Source organism: Microcaecilia unicolor, chromosome 1, assembly GCF_901765095.1.
Source record: "Microcaecilia unicolor chromosome 1, aMicUni1.1, whole genome shotgun sequence".
Taxonomy (NCBI): domain Eukaryota; kingdom Metazoa; phylum Chordata; class Amphibia; order Gymnophiona; family Siphonopidae; genus Microcaecilia; species Microcaecilia unicolor.
Genome location: NC_044031.1, coordinates 699,139,360 through 699,162,129, shown reverse-complemented (window position 1 = coordinate 699,162,129; position 22,770 = coordinate 699,139,360). Strand labels below are relative to the sequence as shown.

Below are 22,770 nucleotides of genomic sequence, written 5' to 3'. Positions count from 1 at the left end.
CACCATGGGGCTGATATTCAACCACTGGCAGGCTGAGCAGTTAAAGCCTGCTGCCAGTGCTGAACCTGGAAATTCAATGCTGTACCGTATCCAGCTTGTGTTATTTGCCATAGAACTCAATTTATTCCTATGGGCCCTGCAGCAGAAAACACAAGCTATTGATTAGTAAAAAAATCCGCTATGTGAAGTTACACTAAATCCTGTGAAGAAGCTTCTCAGAGCCTATGCTGCAAACCTTAACACCATCAATTTGAACACACAAATACCAATAGCTATAGCTTTAAAAAGGAAGCAATTAATATTTTGCTAAAGAAATATGCATCCCACTGGAAAAGCCAGACAATTCAGACTGATATAGATCTCCACACAAACCACATGCCAGAAGAATGTCTCACCTTGGTAACATGAAAAACACAGACAACCCCCACCAGTTACAGAATAAATGACCAAAAATTAGAAGTTGTCCTGTAGCCTGGCATAAACAGTGGCCTTCCTTTCCCTACCTCCCCCATCCCTCCCTTTAACCCAACATCAACACTGCCCTTCCCTACCCTACTCCCCCATTTGGGTGGTCAACTAGATCCAGATTGACCTGACAGGGTTGATCCAGTCCTGGGCTTACCCTTCTGCATGTAGAGACTCGTGGTTATGGTTTCTCCATTGGATTCACTAAGAAAAGCAAGGCTACAAAAGTCCCTGCATGCATCAGGTCAAGCCCAGGACTGGATCAACCCTGTCGGATGAATCTGGATCCAGTTGACAACCCTACCCCTATCCCTCGCTGTAGCCCAGCATAAGCCCTTCTCTTCCCTACCCCCCACCACTCCCTGTAGCGCAGCATCAGCTCTGCCCTACCCATCCCCCATAGTCTGGCATCAGCCCTCCCTTCCCAATCCCCCACCCAGAAACACATCAGCATGAAATATAAAACTTTTTTTTTTTACCCTAGACACTGCTGCAGAGCCTACCTCCCATCCAGAAGCCCGACATAAAATTATAAAACTTTTTTTTTTTAATCTGGGAAGTGCCGAGCCCTCCCCCACTCAACCCCCCCCCCCCCCCCCATCTATAGTAATCCAATATTATTTTTTTTTACCTGGGCAAGGCTCCCCTGCAGAAGTCTACTGTACTGCCCCAATGAGGCCCCGGCCAGAATCCGTGTGCCACTACCAGCACTTCTAGCCTCTGCTCCTGCCCCCATGCACCGGGTATAGCACCGCTCCAGCTGTGCAGCAAAATTGGCCCAGGAAGTTCTTTACCGGAGCTCCGGCGCTGATTTTTAACTTTGCTGCAACCCTCCTCCCCCTGTGCTGTGCCGTGCCATGCCGCTGGAGAAATGTGGACATATTAGCTTCGGACGTCGGGCCGACATCTGGGGCTGACGAGTACCCAGATTTCTTCAGCGGCATAACACAGAACTGGGAGAGAGGGGTGCGGCAGCTAAGTTTTAAAAAAGCAGTGCCAGCCCAGAGCTCCAGTCCAATTTTGCTGCAGACCACCAGATTTCTCCAGCAGTACAGCACAGCAGGGGGGAGAGAGCAGCAGCCAAGTTTTAAAAAAACAAATGTAGTGCCGGAGCTCCAAATAAACAATTTCCCGGCCGATCTTGCTAGAAGTGTTGCTGGCAATAGAGCAGCAGCATCCACTCCGAGGGAACTTGGCCAGAAAGGTAAGCTTGTAGGAGGTCCTCTCCTGAAGTCTGACAAACAAAGTCCTGATTTGTGCACAAGCTGAGACAGGGTGGGCCTGAGCTGAGATTGAGTGGGCCTAGGCCCACCCGTAGTTATGCCCCTGGTCACTGCTCAATAATTCTCAGTCTCCCTCTGCTAATAAGAGTGCATATTACCCACTCGTCGGGAATGGCCTGGAGCAGACGATAAGAAACAGAAGGTTTTTTTTTTTTTTTTAATTACATTTGTATCCCGCGCTTTCCCACTCATGGCAGGCTCAATGCGGCGGGCAATGGAGGGTTAAGTGACTTGCCCAGATTTAAGCAACGTGATCACATTACACCATTTTTGCAAAAACTTCGCTGGCATTCAATACAATACAGGCCTAAATTTAAAACTATGTCTCATCTTCAAGGCCCAGAGTAATGGAAGAACAAGATCACCCTCTACAAACCTCCAAGGACACTATGGTCCTCCCAAGGAGTATCCCTAATCATACACTTGTCAAAGGGCATCACACAATGTGATACCCACCAGTGAGCCTTCTCCAGCGTAGCTCCCACACTTTGGAATGCACTCCCTGAAAGGCTTCGCTTAACACAAGACTTATCTCTACTTCAGGAAGCAGGTGAAAGCTTGGCTCTTCAACCAGGTCTTTAATGGAAGAAGTAACTAAATTGCTAGTCACACACACTGGGAATGACACCAGCAGAACATACTATAGCTGGACATGTTTATCCACTCTTACCCTAGCTGATACTGAACCACCTTTCTGACCTCATGTGCAACTTTCTTAAATTAATCCCCCTATCTTCTTACTCCTGTTACTCACCTTACCTATCTATATTTTCCATCTTTGCTTACATCCTATGTAGTGGTGTAGCAAGGGGGGCTGCCACCCGGGGCGGTTCGCCGTTGCACCCCCCTCCTGGGTGCAGCACGACACCCCCCCTTGGCACATCAACCCCCCCCCCCAGTGCCTACCCTCCTCGACTCCGTCCAACCAGCTCCCGCACCCTACCTTTAAAGAAATCTCAGAAGCCGTGGTGAGGCGCAGCGGCTCGCGCCTGCATGTAAAAGAAGTGTGGATCGTCTCATCGGGCCTTCCCTCACTCTGTCTGTCCCACCCTTGCGGAAATAGGAAGTTGTGTCAGCGGAGGGCGGGACAGAGTGAGGGAAGGCCCGATGAGACGATCCACACTTCTTTTACATGCAGGCGCGAGCCGCTGCGCCTCGCCACGGCTTCTGAGATTTCTTTAAAGGTAGGGTGCGGGAGCTGGTTGGACGGAGCTGAGGGTAGGCACTGGGTCTGGGGGTGTTGATGCACCGAGGGGGGGGGGTGTCATCATGCTGCACCCAGGGGGGGGGGAGCTGGCAGGGAGCACCCCCCTTGAGCTGACACCCGGGACGGACCGCCCCCCCCCCCCGCCCCCCTTGCTACGCCACTGATCCTATTCTGTCTATTAAAATGTTTTATTGCGTATTGTGTTGACATTAGAATGTAGAATACAATGCACACTTTGTATTATTTGAATATTTTTACTGCAGTAATTGTCTATTGCTAATGTTTGACTTATTCTTGCTGTACGCTGCCTTGAGTGAATTCCTTCAAAAAGGCAGTAAATACATCATAATAAATAATTAACCCTTTGTTACTGGTATTAACCAAAGCAGCTTAACATGGTTCTCCATCTATCTTGTGTCTTTCAGTAAACAAAAAAAAAAATCTGGGAAATTTCAAAATTTAAAACATTTAAAGGAACACCTTTTACATAACAAATGTTAGCAATGCACCACACACACAATTACCTAAAATGAAGTTATACTGAGCCAGTTGTGCATTTCGTATTTTCTTATTTAGTGTACAGCTATGGTCCAGATCAACATCAGCCATAAATCCTGCTGTAAAGAAGTGGTCACACACCTAAAAATACATTTAAAATGTTTTTAATACAACAATTGTAGATAGGTCAGCACATTCCTGGGTTAAGCAGCATGAAATCTATTTTATTCTTCTGGGATCTTGCCAGGTACTTGTGATCTGGATTGGCCACTGTTGAAAACAGGATATTGGGTTTGATGGACCTTCGGTTTGTCCCAGTATGGCAATGCTTATGTACTTAAGAAGGGAGCATGATAACAAGACATTCACAGCTAGTCCCGGAGGAGACAATCACAATTTCGCCAGAACAACCATAATTTCAGCTCTTCTTCCTTCTAGATTTGCATGTCCTTCAATATATTTCAATGGTGCATTTTATAAAGCCTACCCCAAACACCACTGTCTTAGTAATGGCTGGCTTCTATCTACTCATTTGTAATTTCCATCTTCTAATGAGTTTTTACAGAGAATAAACTTTGTAAAATAAGTTGAGCATTTATTTGGATTTAAATCACACCTTTTCATTGCTAGCTGAAGATGAGTTACATATGGGTATTTATTTTATTGCATTTGTATCCCACATTATCCCACCTATTTGCAGGCTCAATGTGGCTTACAGAGTTTTATGATGACATGGATATTACAGGGTATCAGATACAACTGGTAATGTTCAAAGATTAAGTAATGGAAGAGTGAAGTAGGTGTTAGGGTACAGTGGATATTAAAGCAAAGACACTGCCTAGCAATCCAGTTTACTTATAAATCAGTTATTGCACAAACGTTTTTGAATCCCTTCAGTAACTTTGGTGGTTTGATACTCTAACTTTGACTTCATAATCAGTCAAGGACGGATTTAAGTACAATGCATATATTGTATTTTAAAATGAGAGATTATATATTGCTGGGCATTTCCTAACGAAAAAATCTTCTCTCTAAGACAAAGCTGGGAGTAGTGTCATAGAAAGATTGATAATCAAATTTAGTGTGAGCATTCTGAACAGAGGCTATGTCAGCGTTTCCCAAATTGTGCGCCGCAGCAAACTCTCTGGGGTGCTGCGGCAAATCTCGACCTCCCTCCTGCACCGCTACTGCAGACAGAAGCGGGAGAAAAAAAAAAAAAACAAGCACAGGGCTGCAGCAGCCTTCAACCATGTGCTGTCAGTTCTGCCGGTCCTCTGCCCCTGGAACTGGAAGTTGACAGCAGGGGCAGAGGACCAGCAGAGCTGACAGCGCATGCCTGAAGGCTGCTGAGGTCCCCACGCTTGTTTTTTTTGTTTTGTCACGGCCACTGGGGACAGGGAGCAGACAACCTTCAGGACTCTCAGAGGTGACTGCCAAGGAGGGCGGATGAAAACAGGAGACGAGATGAAGCCAATAGGTCAGTCTCTGTTTCCCTTCCCATTCAACACAAAGCAAGCAAACCTATGAGATGCTGCATCCAAGTTGTTATTCTTTATTGTTGGTAGCAATTTTTATGTAATCTCATTTATATTTTTAAACACGCTAGCTTGTGCAGCATACAGATGTACAAAGAGGAAGTATAATAACAGATTAACTTTTCATAGGTAGAGTAGTAATTTGCTAAAAATTGTAATCAGTATGCCATTTGGAGGGGCTGGTTATAAGGACACCCTACCACTGTTATATTTGTGCAGAGAAAAAGATGGAGATCTGTGTGCCTGGTGGTGGGGGGGGGGGGGGGGGGGGGGGCGCAGAAAATTGCTCTGACACAAAGGGTGACATGAACTGAATAAGTCTGGGAACCACTGGGCTATGTAATATTTTTTTTTCTACTCGGTATGTCATTTTACAAAGATTGCACCACTTTTGACACACGTAAATAAATAGAGGTGTTTTCACATGTAAAATGGAAAATACAAGCAAACAGCATTTGTAGAAAGCTACTATTTTCAACAGTAAAAGCCACAGAACACACCGTTTTCAGGGAAAATTGTTCTCCAAATATATGGACATCGGCATTTATACCTGCTCCAGGGCAGTTGTAAACATCTGGAAACTGCTCATTTGCACCTGGGAGCAACTGTTTACTCCCCTCAGATGTTCACAACCACCTCAAAACAGTATTATATACTGCTTGGCTCCTTAACTGGCTGTTTCAGGATGTAAAATCCAGCACTTATGCACACAAAGGGGATGGGACGACTTCCCTATGAGGAAAGGCTAAAGCGGCTAGGGCTCTTCAGCTTGGAGAAAAGGCGGCTGAGGGGAGATATGATAGAGGTCTATAAAATAATGAGTGGAGTTGAACGGGTAGATATGAAGCGTCTGTTTACGCTTTCCAAAAATACTAGGACTAGGGGGCATGCGATGAAGCTACATTGTAGTAAATTTAAAATGAATCGGAGAAAACGTGTAATTAAACTCGAATTCGTTGCCCGAGAATGTGGTAAAGGCGGTTAGCTTAGCGGAGTTTTAAAAAGGTTTGGACGGCTTCCTAAAGGAAAAAAGTCCATAGACCATTATTAAATGGACTTGGGGAAAATCCACTATTTCTGGGATAAGCAGTATAAAATGTTTTGTACTTTTTTGGGATCTTGCCAGGTATTTGTGATCTGGATTGGCCACTGTTGGAAACAGGATGCTGGGCTTGATGGACCTTTGGTCCTTCCCAGTATGGCAATACTTATGTACTTATATGTAAGTGCCAACAACTGTATCAACTCTTCATTAAAGTTGTAAACATCATGATGAAATATAAACAATTTTTCCTACCAACAGAGGTGTATCAGTATTAAAATAGTCAAATATTAAAATTATTAACATAAGTAGCATAGTCAGGAAGAGTTATTGCATATATAGTATCTGTAAAGGAGGTGCACATAAGGTCGCCATATCTCAAAAATAGATATAGTAGAATTAGAAAAGGTTCAAAGAAAAGTGACCAAAATGATAAAGGAGATGGAATCTCTCATATGAGGAAAGGCTAAAGCGGTTACGGCTCTTCAGCTTGGAAAGAGAGGGCTGAGGGGAGATATGAACAACGTCTACAAAATCCTGAATGGTGTAGAATGAGTAGAAGTGAATCAATTTTTTACTTGTTCCAAAAGTACAAAGACCAGGGCACACTCAATAAAATTACATGGAAATACTTTTAAAACAAATAGGAGGAAATATTTTTTTCATTTTAAGAATAGTTAAGCTCTGGAACTCATTGTTGGAGGATGTGGTAACGGCAGTTAGCTATCTGGGCTTAAAAAAGGTTTAGACAAGTTCCTGGAGGAAAAATCCATAGTCGGTTATTGAGATGGACATGAGGGAAGCCACTGCTTGCCCTGGGACTGGTAGCATGGAATGTTGATACTAATTGGGTTTCTGCCAGGTGCTTGTGACCTGGATTGGCCACTGTTGGAAGCAGGATACTGGGCTAGATGGACCATTGGTCTGACCCAGTATGGCTATTCTTATGTTCTTATATGTTAGAATTTGAAGTTTCTGAGTTACTTTTGGTACAAATAACTTTTTAAAAATTAATTTCCTATATACTGCCTGCAAGTATGAAAGTTATCGAGGCAGTGTATATTTGGGTACAATTTGTATTCTTCTGTCCCTGGAGGGCTCAACATCTAAGTTTGTACCCGAGACAATGGGGGATTAAGTGACCTGCCCATGATGACAAGGAACTGCAGTGGAAATTGAACCGGGTTCCCTTCTTGGCTTGCTCTAATCATTAGGCTACTCCTCAACTATCACACCCTATCACTGTACTCTTCATAATCAAGTTCAGAATAAATGTTAATATAATCATATAAATTTGACAGTTGATATTTAAAAACAAGGTCAGGTCATCAGACTAATTTCCCCAGCTATTTCTCATATAGTAGCCATTCAGAGTAAAATTTTTCTGGGCCCCCCCCCCCCCAATTGATATGAGATATTTTCCATTAGATACATTTTGGACAGCTTGCACAACCACATCTAGCTCTCATTAGACAATGAAAAGCATACATCAAAGAGTGTTCGTGAATTTATCTTCCTTTCCAATACATATATTTCATATTAAAAATAGAAGATGGGCATTAGTAATAGACAAACATTTCTGTATTTCTTTCCAAAATGATTTAATTTGTGGGCATCTTCACCACATATGGTCAGTCTTCCAGTTGTTCACATTTTCACCAAAAAGTGCCAACATTCACATACATATGGTGCAAAATTGGCACTAATGCAGGTAAATGTTATAATTTGAGGTTTGGCCTATCTAAATGTCATCACTCTGTTTGGATGCCTTTCTTATTAAAATGGCTGCTTCTGTGGGATGTGCTAGCATTCACGTGTATTCCTGTGCATCTTTATATGTTTAGCAGTTTCTTAGAAATACCCCATAATGCTTCTTGATTTCCTGAGCTTTCCGCATGATTTCAGTGCTCACTGCATTCAACTAGAGTCTTTCAACAAAACAGCTATGGTAAAATTATGTATCATACCTGATAATTTTCTTTCCATTAATCATAGCTGATCAATCCATAGACTGGTGGGTTGTGTCCATCTACCAGCAGGTGGAGATAGAGAGCAATCCTTTTGCCTCCCTATATGTGGTCATGTGCTGCCGGAAACTCCTCAGTATGTCGATATCAAAGCTCCATCCGCAGGACTCAGCACTTAGAGAATTACACCCACAAAGGGACACTCTGCCCAGCTCACCTCCACCGAAACGGGTGAGGGGAATTAACCCAGCTCATCCCCACACAAGTGGGGGAGGGGAATCCGTCCAGCTCATCCCCGCGGAGCGGGGGAGGGACACCACCCCGCCGATGCGGGGGGATCTGGCTTATCCTGCAACCGCAACCGCGGGAGGAGCTGACTGACCCTAACACCGCCGAAGCGGGAGGTGTACAAAGCTGCCCTACAGCCGCACGAAGCGGGAGGGAGCGCCGGCAGAATTTATGTCTCAATCCAGCCCCGTAAAACGGAGGGGAGAGGAATGCAGCAGCTCACTGTAACACAAACTCGTCTCAACTCTTGAAGAATCCAATTGAAAAAACTTGAACATGAAGTCCTCCTGAACAGGAACTGAAGACTAAACTTGAACCTGAAATGCAACCAGAATATAAACAGTACAGATATCTGGGAGGGGCTATGGATTGATCAGCTATGATTAATGGAAAGAAAATTATCAGGTATGATACATAATTTTACCTTCCTTATCATCATGCTGATCAATCCATAGACTGGTGGGATGTACCGAAGCAGTACTCACCCAGGGCGGGACATAGAAATCCCTGACCGCAACACTGAAGCTCCAAACCGGGCCTCCGCCCGAGCAGCCACAGTCAAGCGGTAATGCCTGGAGAAGGTATGGGCCGATGCCCAAGTTGCCGCCTTGCATATCTCTTCCAAGGAGACGGACCCGGCCTCTGCCATCGAGGCCGCCTGAGCTCTAGTGGAGTGAGCCTTCAGCTGAATAGGCGGCACCTTCCCCACGGCCACATAAGCCGCCGCAATGGCTTCCTTGACCCATCTTGCCACTGTAGGCTTAGCAGCCTGCAGACCCTTACGAGGACCTGCAAACAGGACAAACAGATGATCCGATTTCCGGAAATCATTGGTCACTTCCAATTATCTGATGATGACTCGTCTCACATCCAGATATTTGAGAGTAGAGTATTCCTCTGGGTAGTCCTCCCTACGAAAGGAAGGGAGACAGAGCTGCTGATTCACATGGAAGCGAGAAACAATCTTGGGCAGGAAGGAAGGCACTGTGCGAATAGTCACTCCTGCCTCAGTGAACTGCAGAAAAGGCTCTCGACATGAGAGTGCCTGGAGCTCGGAAACTCTTCTGGCTGAAGTGATAGCCACCAAAAAGACTGCTTTCAACGTCAGGTCTTTCAGAGATGCCCTCGACAAGGGTTCAAAAGGCGGCTTCTGCAAGGCTCTTAGCACCAGGTTGAGATTCCACGCAGGCACCACTGAGTGCAGAGGAGGGCGCAGGTGATTAACTCCCTTGAGAAAACGTACCACATCTGGCTGCGCCAGGGAAGCACCCTTCAGGCGGCCCCTGAAGCAAGCCAGAGCCGCTACCTGGACTTTAAGGGAACTGAGCGACAGGCCTTTCTCCAGACCTTCTTGCAGGAACGCCAGCACTGAAGAAATTGGAGCAGTGAAGGGAGAAAGTGAGCCTGCTTCACACCACGCTGCAAAGGTACGCCAAACCCTGGCGTAAGCAGTAGAAGTACAGCGCTTCCTCGCTCTCAGCATAGTGGCGATGACCTTGTCTGAGAAGCCCTTCTTCCTCAGACGCTGCCGCTCAATAGCCAGGCCGTAAGACCAAAGGGGGAGGGATCCTCCATCACCACGGGACCCTGATGCAACAGGCCCTGCTCCACTGGCAGCCGCAGAGGGTCGTCCACTGAGAGCCTGATCAAGTTCGCATACCAGGGACGTCTGGGCCAGTCTGGACCCACCAGGATTATTCGGCCTGGATGCTTTGCCACCCGGTCTAGCACCCTGCCCAACATGGGCCAGGGCGGGAACACATAGAGAAGCTCCTGTGTCGGCCACTGTTGGAGAAGAGCATCTACTCCCAGAGATCGAGGGTCCCGTCCTCTGATGAAAAAGCACGGCACTTGGCAATTGGCCGATGACGCCATCAGATCTAGGCTCGGCTGGCCCCAGCGCTTCGTGATGTCCAAGAACGCCTGAGCCGATAACTGCCACTCTCCGGGATCCAAGGTATGGCGACTGAGAAAGTCCGCCTTGACATTCATGACTCCGGCAATGTGGGCCGCTGACAGCTGTTCCAGGTTCGCTTCCGCCCACTGGCATAGATTCATGGCTTCCTTGGCTAGAGGGGCGCTCTTGGTACCTCCCTGGCGGTTGACATAGGCCACAGCCGTGGCATTGTCCGACAGGACCCATACTGGCTTCAACGTCAGTACCGGGAGGAACTCCAAAAGCGCCAACCGAATGGCTCTGAGTTCCAGGAGGTTGATAGACCACTTTGCCTCTGCAGGAGACCAGAGCCCCTGCGCTGTCCTTCCCAAGCAGTGGGCTCCCCAGCCCGTCAAAGAGGCGTCCGTCGTGACGACAATCCACTCCAGGGTCACAAGAGGCATCCCTGCAGACAACTTGTCTGTCTTCAGCCACCAGCTCAGCGCCTTGCGCACTGCTGGGTCCAAGGGAAGGCGCACAGCATAATCCTCCGACACCGGAGTCCAGCGCTGCAGCAGAGAGTGTTGTAGTGGTCTCATATGAGCCCTGGCCCAGGGCACTACTTCCATCGTGGCCGTCATAGAGCCCAACAGCTGCACATAGTCCCAAGCCCGAAGCGGAGAGGCTACTAGGAACTGGTCCACCTGAGCCTGAAGTTTGACAATCCGATTGTCCGGCAGGAACAATCTGCCCACTTGAGTGTCGAATCGAACTCCCAGATACTCCAGGGACTGAGTTGGGCGCAGCTGGCTTTTCTCCCAGTTGATGATCCACCCCAGGGAGCTCAAAAGAGCAATCACCCAGTCCACAGCTTTGCTGCACTCTGCATAAGAGGGGGCTCGGATCAACCAGTCGTCCAGATAAGGATGGACTTGTACTCCTTCCTTTCGCAGGAAGGCCGCGATGACCACCATTACTTTGGAGAAGATCTGCGGAGCAGTAGCCAACCCGAACGGGAGGGCTCTGAACTGGAAGTGTCGGCCCAGGACTGCAAAACGCAGAAAGCGTTGATGAGGAGGCCAGATGGGAATATGCAAGTACGCTTCCTTGATGTCCAAGGATGCCAGGAACTCCCCTGCCTTCACTGCCGCTATAACAGAGCGGAGAGTCTCATGCGAAAGTGCCGAACTTTCAAGGCCCGATTGACCCCTTTGAGGTCGAGGATAGGCCGTACAGAACCTCCTTTCTTTGGTACCACAAAGTAAATGGAGTAACGTCCCTTGCCAAGCTGATTTTCTGGCACCGGAACGACCGCACCCAGGCGGATCAGATTGTCCAAGGTCTGCTGCACTGCCACAGCTTTGACCGGAGACTTGCAGGGAGAGAGTACAAACCCGTCTCTTAAGGATCGGCAGAACTCTAGCTTGTAGCCGTCTCTGATGACTTCCAGCACCCAAGCGTCTGAAGTTACCCTGGTCCACTCGCCCAGAAACGAGGACAGGCGTCCTCCAATCTGCACTGGGCCATGGACCAGGACCCCGTCATTGGGTACGAGACCCTGGGGGAGGACCGGAGGGCGCACCTCCGGGACGGCGGTCTCTGCGAAAGGAATGCTGCTTGGGGGAGAAGTTCCTCTTGAAGGAAGAGGGGGCAGAGGAGCCCGACTTGCCCGGGCGGTACCGACGGGCTTCCTGAAACCGTCCTCTGGAGTTACCGGGGCGAGCACTGGCCCGAGCCCTGACCTCTGGTAACCTCTTGCCCTTAGACGTGCCGAGATCGGTCACAATTTTGTCCAGCTCGACCCCAAAGAGCAGCTTGCCTTTAAAAGGCAACTTAGCCAGGCGGGACTTAGAGGCGTGGTCAGCAGACCAATGTTTCAGCCAAAGCCAGCGCCGCGCAGAGACTGTCTGAGCCATACCTTTAGCCGAGGCTCTCAAGACATCATACAGTAAGTCTGCCAAATAAGCCAAGCCCGATTCCAGGGCCGGCCAATCAGCCCTCAAGGAAGGATCCGAGGGGGAAGCCCGCTGCACAATCGTCAGGCACGCCCTGGCCACATAGGAGCCGCAAACTGAGGCCTGTAAACTTAAGGCAGCCGCCTCGAAGGACGACCTTAAGGCCGCCTCCAATCTTCTGTCTTGGGCATCCTTTAGGGCCGTGCCACCTTCCACCGGCAACGCCGTTTTCTTAGTCACCGCAGTGATTAAAGAATCCACGGTAGGCCAAAGAAAGGCCTCACGTTCACTTTCAGGCAAAGGATAGAGGCGGGACATAGCCCTAGCCACTTTGAGGCTCGCTTCCGGGACATCCCATTGAGCCGAAATTAAGGTGTGCATGGCATCATGCACATGGAAGGTTCTAGGCAGGCGCTTCGTCCCCAGCATAATGGCGGAGCCAACAGGGGCTGAGGGAGAGACGTCCTCTGGAGAGGAAATCTTCAAAATGCTCATGGCCTGCACTAACAGGTTGGGCAAATCCTCTGAGCGAAAGATCCGCGCTGCAGAGGGGTCATCCGCTCCATCCGAGCGGGAATCAGTCTCCTCCAAGGAATCCCCAAAGGACCGTTGGGAGAACTCAGATACGCTGCCCTCATCTACATCAGAGGAAACAGCGTCCTCTAAGGCCTGGGAATCCACCCGAGGGCGTTTACTTCCGGGGGCCTCAACCCCTTTATCGGACAAGGGAGAAGGGGCAGCGTTTTGCATAAGGAAGGCCTGATGCAGCAGCAAAATAAACTCGGGGGAGAAACCCCCCAGACTGTGCACTTCAGCAGCCTGGGCCACAGCCCTAGACGCACCCTCAACCGGCGCTCGCAAGAGCGGGGGAGCAACATGCTGCGCATCCAAGATGGCGTCCGGCGCGACACTCCGCGAAGGAGCCGCGCGGGAAGAACGGCGCTTAACTTTAGCCGCTTTTTTGCCGTCGCCCAAATCAAGGGCGGCCATGGCATTAACGTCTCCCAGCTCAAGGGCGGCCCAAGAAGAAGCCGTCCGAGCAGAGTGGCCGGCCAAGATGGCGGAGGCGAGCAGCGGGGGATGGGCGTTTATGGCGGGAAAATCCGCCGCACCGGAGGAAGACCCGGGACACTGACCGGCCTCCAAACTGACACCCAACAAGGGCGAATCAGACTTTAAGACCCCCGCATCCCCGCTAGAAGCGCACACGCGGTCCGGGGAGCGATTCTTCGCGCCCTCACCCTCCGACGCCATAGGCCACGTGGAGATCGATCGGGGAACCCTCTGCCCGCTATAAAAAGGTAAAAATTACCTGCTTCTCGCTCCGAGCTGTAATGACCTGGTGTCCCAGTGAGTAGCTGCAATAAACGTTTAAATAAACGTCGAAATAAACGCCCTTAAGGACTTCCAAAATTTTTTTTTTTTTTTTTTTTTTAACGGAGCCAGCGGGAGGGGGGAGAAAAGGAGGGACCTGGCGCCACCAGGTTTGCACTTGCTCAAGAAGAGCCCTCAACCCCAGGTACTCAACAAAACCTAAAAATTAGGCTTGGAGACCTAGCCAGAGCTGCTGCTGTGTGTGACCACCACCTGCTGAGATAGAGAACATACTGAGGAGTTTCCGGCAGCACATGACCACATATAGGGAGGCAAAAGCTTTGCTCTCTATCTCCACCTGCTGGTAGATGGACACAACCCACCAGTCTATGGATTGATCAGCATGATGATATGGAAGTATATTTTATTCCCCTCCACAAAAAAAAAAAATCCCTGACTTTACCTCTTCAGCATATGCATCACAGCCAGATCCCACAGGCACTACCATGACTTGACAAGGCGAGAGCCACAAAGGCCTGAAAAAAAACAAACACACCATATTTGAATGTTAGTAGATGTTCCAAATAAAAGATGATCTTTATAAAGCAAGTAATTCTCTGTTCTATTATAAGTACAAGGGAGACACTAGAAAATTCCATGAAAAGCATATTGCTGATATTTCATTTCACTTTCATGTATGTTTGTTTATAATCCATAGCAGATTGCAAACATACATACATAATAAAAACACATATAACAAAAACAAAACTATAAAAATATTACAGCTGAATCAACATCATAATTCAGAAGTCTGCCCTCAACAACAAATATGTTTTCAATAATTTGTTTTAAATACTGTCAAATTCATCTGCGGGCAATCAGTAGCTTGTTCCATTCTGTGGGTCCAACGATGAAACAAACCCACCTCCTTGTGTACGGAAGCCAAGAAAGCCAAAAGTCGAACACTCTTAAACAAACAAGAGTCCTCATATTGGAAAGCCTGTTTCAGCCTGTACCAGTGAAGACATTCAGTTAAGTATTGTGATGACTGATATTAAAATGGAAGATAGCCAGGTAGTAGCAGCTTAACCTGAGTGTCACTGAACGTCTTCACAGTCCACCACAACATTGGAGTGGCCTAATGGTTAGTGTAGCGCAGCGGGCTTTGACCCTGGCAACCTGGGTTCGATTCCCACTGCAGCTCCTTGTGACATTGGGCAAGTCACTTAACCCTTTATTTCCCTAGGTAACAAAACTTAAGATTGTGAGCCCTCTAGGAACAGAGAAAGTACCTGCATATAATGTGTACAGCACTGCGTACATCTAGTAGCGCTATAGAAATGGTTAGTAGAAGAAGTTATTCAGCCACTGCAAATATGCAGTGCTGGTGCATGGATAATTATCCAGGCAAGCTGGGCTGCATAAACATCACGTAAGCTGCCTGGAAAGCCAGCCAGTTACCAGCACTAAATATCGGTGGTGCCTGGATAACTTCTGGCAGCTGCCGATGACCCAGATTTTCAGGACCAGTAGCCAGATAAGGGCTGGTACTAAATATCCTGGTCCAGAGTTTTAAAAACTGGCAGCTTCTGCAAGCTGAATATTGACCAAAAACTGCCTAGAATTGATGGAAGTCAAGATGGTAAGGCAAGTAAATTCTCCCCAGAAATCTTGGTGGTAAGACATTTTCATTTATCAGTATTCCGTCTACACAGAAGAGATGCTGCCAAAGATGGATGACAAGCAGTGCAGTGACTCGATGCAGGGGGCAGATGGAGCAGAGAAGGAGGCCAAGGAGCCTAAGAAGGCACAGGAATCGCACCAGTCTGAAGGAACTAATAAAATATACTTCCACGTCTCCTTGGACTTCTCCGCTCCATCTTCCTCCTATTTATTTGCGGAGTGCATTTCTTCTTGTTCTTTGTTGACATAAATGCAAAGCACAGGAAGCTCCGATACAAACATGCGAGACAGCTCCAAGGCCCCCTTAACTGTGTGCCCATCTGGAAACAAGACAGGGCAAGTCAGCTAGCAGTATAGTTTACCGCCAATGTCTTCAATGCTCACAGTCCTCGGCTCTCCCAGTCAGAAAAAGATCTCCTCTGAATTCATCTTAACTGACCATGAGACAGCCATGTACACAGGAAAGAGGATTATCTTGTAGGGGTGGGGAAGGAAGGGAGGGAGGGACCCAGAACTAGTGGGTACACTCCACTTAAGGACATGCCTGAGGTAACTCTCTTACTCAACTGGGAGTCACTTTTCAACTGGACTAGGAGCAGGCCTCTACCAACCAGCTCAGGCACTACTGGAGATAGAAAAATACAGAATTGCTTGAACTGCATGGAGTCCTTAGAAGCACAACACACAGAATTGCTTGAACTGCATGGAGTCCTTAGAAGTACAACACAATTCTGTATTCTCTATCTCCACCTGCTGACTCAGTCGAGGGGATGGGAGCAGCATGCTGGGACAGTTCAAAAACACGGGCATTGGTGGAGGTTAACGCCAGTTGAAGCTCAGCTTTCTGTCTTTCCAACATAGTAGCACTCTCTGTCACCTCAGACAAATGGTGTTGACACTGAAGAAGTTCTGCCTGGAGAGAAAGGCCCTCTTCCACAGCACACTTCAAATCGGACACCAATTTATGCTTTAGAGCAAACAGTGAACAGGCATGGTCAGCCAAAGACTCAGGAGAAACGCTAGTTTAGACTTAAGCACATTCTGAAAGACAGTGGAATAGACTGATCTCTCATTTTCAGACACTCCCTGAAACAATTTAAGCAAAGATGCAAGATAAAGCTCCAGCTTGGGCTGTCCCAGTATAACAGTCCTGAACCTAGAAAAGGCAGAAAGCTCCAGCATGGACAAAAGCGGTTTAAGACATGCCATAATGCAAACAGAAAAACACAACGCACAAACCCTTAAACAGAGAAAAAAAAAAAAAACAGGCTTCGCAAGGACGAAAGCTCTCAAATATGTAGGCACTACTAGAGACAGGTAATCACTTAGATAGCAATTACACTGGACACTTTTGTCTAGGGATGTGAAAGTACATAATGTGGCTGTGGGGTCCTAACTAGGCTGTCCCCAATGAAAGAATAATGCCAATGTGGACATATGTATTATTTATTATAAATATATGTAAAAATAGCAAATGGCAAGCAAGATACAAAAATATAGACTGTGCACCAAAACATAGTAACATAGTAGATGACGGCAGAAAAAGACCTGCACGGTCCATCCACCAAAATACTGATTACACAATATAGATATATGAATCTATATATATATATGATGTATATGTAATTACACTACTATAATATTATCCTGAGAAGAAATTACCAGCTAAGTTAGGCTAGACCATGTATCTGAGCAAACCTATCCTTCACAGGCAAAGACCAGAAACTAACTAACCCTGAACTGTAAGGAAAATCCCAGTCTCTCACCCTTGCAGTCTGTAGAATCAATGTCCAGACAGGGGTAATGACTTGGCTCCTCTTCAGGGCTCCAGCGTATCCGCAGTGAGCCCTCTGACAGTATCAGGTAAACTCTGAGGTGTCCTTGCACTGGAAAGCAGCCAGATACTCAGTCTGTTGGAAGCTGTGAATCAGCTCCTGACTTTGGCCTTGTGCTAAACTCAGGACAGAGAGATACAGTTCACAGGTGTTCTGGCAATACAGTTTCCCTCCTTAGAGAGGGATGCATACATCATCTGATCTTCTTCCCTTCTCCTTTGTTATTTTTTTTCTCTCTCTCGCCAGTCCACGGTTGGCACTGCCCTCCAGGTCCCCAGGTAACAATCAGGGACCAATCCAGAAATGTATACCAGGTCCTTGGGCTTCCAGAAAGACCACCTTATCAGTCATTGCCTCATTCATGTCTTGCAATGCAAAACGTTTTTCCCAATTTACTGGAGACCCTGTGTGTGCCTGAAAGCTCCCTCCTCCGCAGCTTCCCAAGAGATAAAGCAGAGAGCAAATTCAACACCATGTCCTTGAAGTCAGCCAGCACAATGCTGCCAGGAAGAAATGTAGAATCCATTTTGTTTCAGAAAAGATGGCTGATGGCCTGACCAGGCCTCAGGTCTAACAAAGGTAAGACACAGAAATATACCCCTACAGGTCAATGAACACATCACCTCCAGAGGTATGGACTAGTCTGGCGGAGACACTAATGAAGAACTACCACCTGCAGGTAGGATTTTGCCAATTCTAATTAAAAAAAAAAAAGGGGGGGGGGGGTCACACACAAAATGATCCACTGGTATTGCCATATTAACAATAAAGGCCTCAACTGTACTAAAGACTTTGAATGTTCACTGGAGTTTTCAGTGAAGGGCTTTGCAGAACACTATTTTACAATCAACAAATTTTGTCTATAGCAGACATCTGGAGTTTGGATAGGATTTCTCTGGCAATTCAAATCAGGATTTTAGTTATCATCTGCATCATATATTTAATCTACAATTTTTTTATTTTTAATTTTTATTGCAAAGAGAAAGCTTTACAAACTGTTTCAGGACAAACATAATTTGGTCCCAAAAAGCAAGAAGGCAAATCAATTCACAAGATCCAATATGGAGATTATAGACACAATGGACTGATGAAGCAGTCGACTGCTTCACTGGTCCACTGTTTCTATAACCTCCAACATAGTTTGGGACAGTTTAGGCGAGTCTGAATAAAAGAAAACCATTACACCCCGACACTTAGATCCAGATTTGAAATGCGCTATGCATGCACAATGTGACACCTACCATTTTCCTCCATAGTTTTCAGAAAGAATGGCTATCATCCTCTCTACTGATCCCAGAATGGCTCGGTGAATGATCACAGGTCTCTTCTTATCATCACCATCTTTACTGAAAAGGATACAAGACAAATTTACTGTTTACAAGGCTTTGTGGCAGAGGTTCTTAACTGGTGTTCCATGAAAGTGTGGATTTTTATAGAAGACCGACCAGTGGGTCACAGCCATTGCAATCAAGTCTTGCTGTCTCCCCCCAAATCCTTCTTCACTATGGGGCTCCTGCCAACAAGCGGCACTCCTGATCACATGCGGCTGCTGCTGCCATTTATCCCAGCTTCCCTCTGGAGCCAACAGTCTCAAGAAATTCCAGGGCACCATGCTGTTCTGTTTCCAGAAGAAAGCTGACAGAGAAGGTGGCAGCAGTGGGTAAGAAGGGCTGGAAGGGAGGCTGCTGCTGCAGAATGGCAGATAAGGGAAGGCATGATAATGTAGTTTAAATAAAATACATGAGTAAATGTTCACCCATTTTTGGCACACATTTGAACTTAAGCTGTTTATCACATCAGGCCCTAAAAGGCCAAAATCAGGTGCACTGGCTAATGTAGAAGCCCCAATTGTAGCTAAATATTAATACTTTCTTCAGAATGGCACTAATCACATGGAAAATAAATGGGTAGCAAAAGAAATGTTTTACCATTACATTCCACCCTAAGCTTACAACAGTATATTTTGCTTAGCACTCTGTAGAAACTTGGAAATGAAAAACAATTGTAAGAGCCATGCTAAAAAGGTACCAACATCCAAGATAGGACACGGTTCTGTACAAATTGACCTGGCTGTGATAGAGAGAGAAAGTAAATATATACAGTTCACTTACGCAGTATATGTAAGGTTAAATCGGATGGGCAGCTGGAAGTCAAGCTGGATGGTAGCACATTGATGGTATCTGCCAATAGCATCTTTGATCTTTATATCAATCTGTAAGGGGAAAAACAGATAAGCTAAAGAACAGTACCTCATCTTCCATTATCAAATCTAGAAGCAGCTGACATGTGCAGAATATTTCATTACTAACCTTAGGACCGTAAAATGCTCCATCCCCTGGATTTAGCTTCCATGGCTCTCCAAATTCATTCAAACTGTTTTCCAGTTGCTATGACAAAAAAAAATGTAAAGAAAAAGCAAAAATCAGCTCTCACCTCTGGAATAATGGTTTTGAAAATCACCTTGACAACTTGCATACACAAACGAGGGTAACTGTCAAAAGGACTTTTACCGGAGGTCAGTAAATATCTAAGTTAGCTATCCATAGATATTCAGCTCCCATACAAGCAGTGCTAGGGCAAAAATTCCTCTAACTGCTTCAGTGGTATCCTTATAAGGATAGGGCTCAGGATTGTGAAGTGGGTTGCAGACCTGGGAAACCAAGTTCGATTGCTGCCTGATGTTTAGTAGCAGGTTGAGATCCTGGGGAACTGGGTTCAATTCCCTCTGCAGCTCTGTGTAATGCTGGGCAAGTCACTTATCGTTTATTTACTAGACCATTTCTTATTACAGAATAAATCAGAACGGTTTACAATCAAATATAACATTAAAATAATTAAAATACACAAACCGGAAATCCATATGTGATAGAAAAGCACAGCAAACCATCAAAACTAAAAATATACAATTAATAAAATATACAATTAATAAAAACATTCATATATATAAAAAACAGCAAGGGGCATTAATCTCCCTTTTTTTTTTCTTCCAGTTTGATTCTAAGCAGTGTTTCCAAAAGATTCTTGAAAAAAATGTGTTTTAAGAATTTTATGAAAATGAGTGTAAGAATCCTCAAGCCTAAGTTCTTTAGGAAGGCAGTTCCAAAGTGCTGGAGCCAGAAAAAGCAGCCAGCAAAGGTAGGCAACGGCGGGGGGGAGGGGGGGGGGTCGAGAGGGTCGTTGGCAGGGGGGTCCGGGGTCAAATCTATGGGGCCCTGAGGCCCCCCTGGCCCCATGTAGCTGTGCCACTAAGCAGCATATACGTATATTCAGCACTGCCAGCTATGCATATAGGGGGAGATGCTATATATGGCACCTAAAAAAAAAAAGGTGCTGAAATCAGTGCCAACTAAGCATATTATATAATCGGTGCCTAGATTTAGGTGCCGATTATAGAATATGCTTAGTTGGTATTTCAGCGCACTGGGCCAAATTCTATAATTAGACACGTAAATTTTGGAATGCCCACGAAATGCCCATTCCCCGCACCTTTTATCAGCGCTCATTAGCTTGTTAAATTACATGCATTGTTAAAGAATATGCGCTGATATTGGTGCCGATCTCTAGGTGCGCTATATAGAATCTGGGGGATAAGGAGTAATTCTTAATAGATCACCTAAAGTTAGGTGCCAGGATGATGTGTGCGCACAACTGCCTTTATAGAGCACCAGCATAAGTCTACATTTATGTATCTAACTTTAGGCATGAGTGCTTACACCAGCCAAATGGCTTGTGTAAATACTCCGTAAGTACATAAGTAATGCCACACTAAGAAAAGACCAAGGGTCCATCGAGCCCAGCATCCTGTCCACGACAGCGGCCAATCCAGGCCAAGGGCACTTGGCAAGCTTCCCAAACGTACAAACATTCTATACATGTTATTCCTGGAATTGTGGATTTTTCCCAAGTCCATTTAGTAGCGGTTTATGGACTTGTCCTTTAGGAAACCGTCTAACCACTTTTAAAACTCTGCCAAGCTAACCGCCTTCACCACGTTCTCTGGCAACGAATTCCAGAGTTTAATTATGCGTTGGGTGAAGAAACATTTTCTCCGATTTGTTTTAAATTTACTACACTGTAGTTTCATCGCATGCCCCCTAGTCCTAGTATTTTTGTAAAGCGTGAACAGACGCTTCACATCCACCCGTTCCACTCCACTCATTATTTTATATACCTCTATCATGTCCCCCCTCAGCCGTCTCTTCTCCAAGCTGAAAAGCCCTAGCCTCCTTAGTCTTTCTTCATAGGGAAGTCGTCTCATCCCCGCTATCATTTTAGTCGCCCTTCGCTGCACCTTTTCCAATTCTGCTATATCTTTCTTGAGATGCGGTGACCAGAATTGAACACAATACTCAAGGTGCGGTCGCACCATGGAGCGATATAACGGCATTATAACATCCTCACTCCTGTTTTCCATACCTTTCCTAATAATACCCAACATTCTATTCGCTTTCCTAGCCGCAGCTGCACACTGAGTAGAAGGTTTCAGCGTATTATCGACGACAACACCCAGATCCCTTTCTTGGTCCGTAACTTCTAACGTGGAACCTTGCATGACGTAGCCTTAATTTGGCTTCTTTTTTCCCACATGCATCACCTTGCACTTGCTCACATTAAACGTCATCTGCCATTTAACCGCCCAGTCTCCCAGTCTCGTAAGGTCCTTCTGTAATTTTTCACAATCCTGTCGCGAGTTAATGACTTTGAATAACTTTTTTTTTTTTCCAATTTAAAGTTTTTATTGAGAGCTTAACATACATAACACCTCAAAATACTGAACACATATTACATTCCTTGTTGAACATTATTCCTCCAAAGTCAACATTTACATATATGAGTGCATATTTCTCTTTTCTACCTCCCCACTCTCCGTTTTTATCCCCCCTCCTCCCTTCCTTGATCTGTTTATTCCCCTCCCCCCTCCCTCCCTTTCCCACCCAACCTAACTCCCTTCCCTTCCCCTGAACATAGTAACTTAAACTTTACATTTCACCCAGTATGTTATCCAAATGTACCCACTCCTCAGCATCTAATTTTAATCGCCCCAGTCTGCGATCTGTTAATTTCTCCATCTCGGCCACTATTTTAATTTTTGCTGCCCATTGCAGTCCAGTCGGTCCCAGTTTCGATTTCCAATGAAAGGCTATAAGGGACTTCGCTGCCGCCAGACTTATGCGTTTTACTCGTCTGTGCCACTTCAAACCCTTTCTGTTCCCTCCCCCCAGGAGGCACCATTTAGGATCACAGGGGAAATCACCCTTCAGTACTCTAGTGAGAGAGCTTGCGACTTCTGACCAAAAAGTTTGGAGGACAGTACATGACCACCATATGTGCCAATATGTTCCCACTGCTTTTCCACACCGCCAACACTGATCATTCGCGTCAGGATACATCTTTTTCACACGGTCTGGCGTGTAATACCATCTGCTTAATACTTTATATGCATTTTCTTTTATCAATACACATATTGACGCCTTATTCACTTCCCCGCATATAGATTTCCATTCATTCTCACTCAGCTCACTCCCTAAATCTCGCTCCCACTCCCTCATATATGGGAATTTAATGAACTCTCCCCCCCTTAAATGGCGATAAAACAGAGTTATACCTTTCCCCCTTTTGCTCACATAACTCCATGTGTCTTCAAAGGTCTCCGCCTTCTCCATTGCAGGACTACCCCATCCCTGCTTACCCACAAAATGTTTAACTTGCAAGTAGGCAAATATATCTGTCTGTGTTAATCCGTTTGTTTCCTGTAACTCCTCAAAGGATCTAATTTCCCCTGAATCTAATAAATCACTGAATTGGACCAATCCCCTGTGTGC

At 46.2% G+C, this 22,770-nt stretch overlaps 1 protein-coding gene across 1 annotated transcript in view; it reads right to left on the bottom strand.

The window, feature by feature from the left end:
- Nucleotides 1–22,770, bottom strand: part of LOC115458765 (threonine--tRNA ligase 2, cytoplasmic-like) — a 91,381-nt gene that overhangs the window by 10,988 nt on the left and 57,623 nt on the right. Inside the window, exons 14-18 of the mRNA XM_030188579.1 lie at nucleotides 19,258–19,335; nucleotides 19,060–19,160; nucleotides 18,190–18,294; nucleotides 13,894–13,966; nucleotides 3,480–3,594 (exon numbers count right to left, since the gene is read on the bottom strand). Of these exons, the coding sequence (XP_030044439.1) occupies nucleotides 3,480–3,594; nucleotides 13,894–13,966; nucleotides 18,190–18,294; nucleotides 19,060–19,160; nucleotides 19,258–19,335 (472 nt within the window). The remainder of the gene's footprint in view (nucleotides 1–3,479; nucleotides 3,595–13,893; nucleotides 13,967–18,189; nucleotides 18,295–19,059; nucleotides 19,161–19,257; nucleotides 19,336–22,770) is intronic.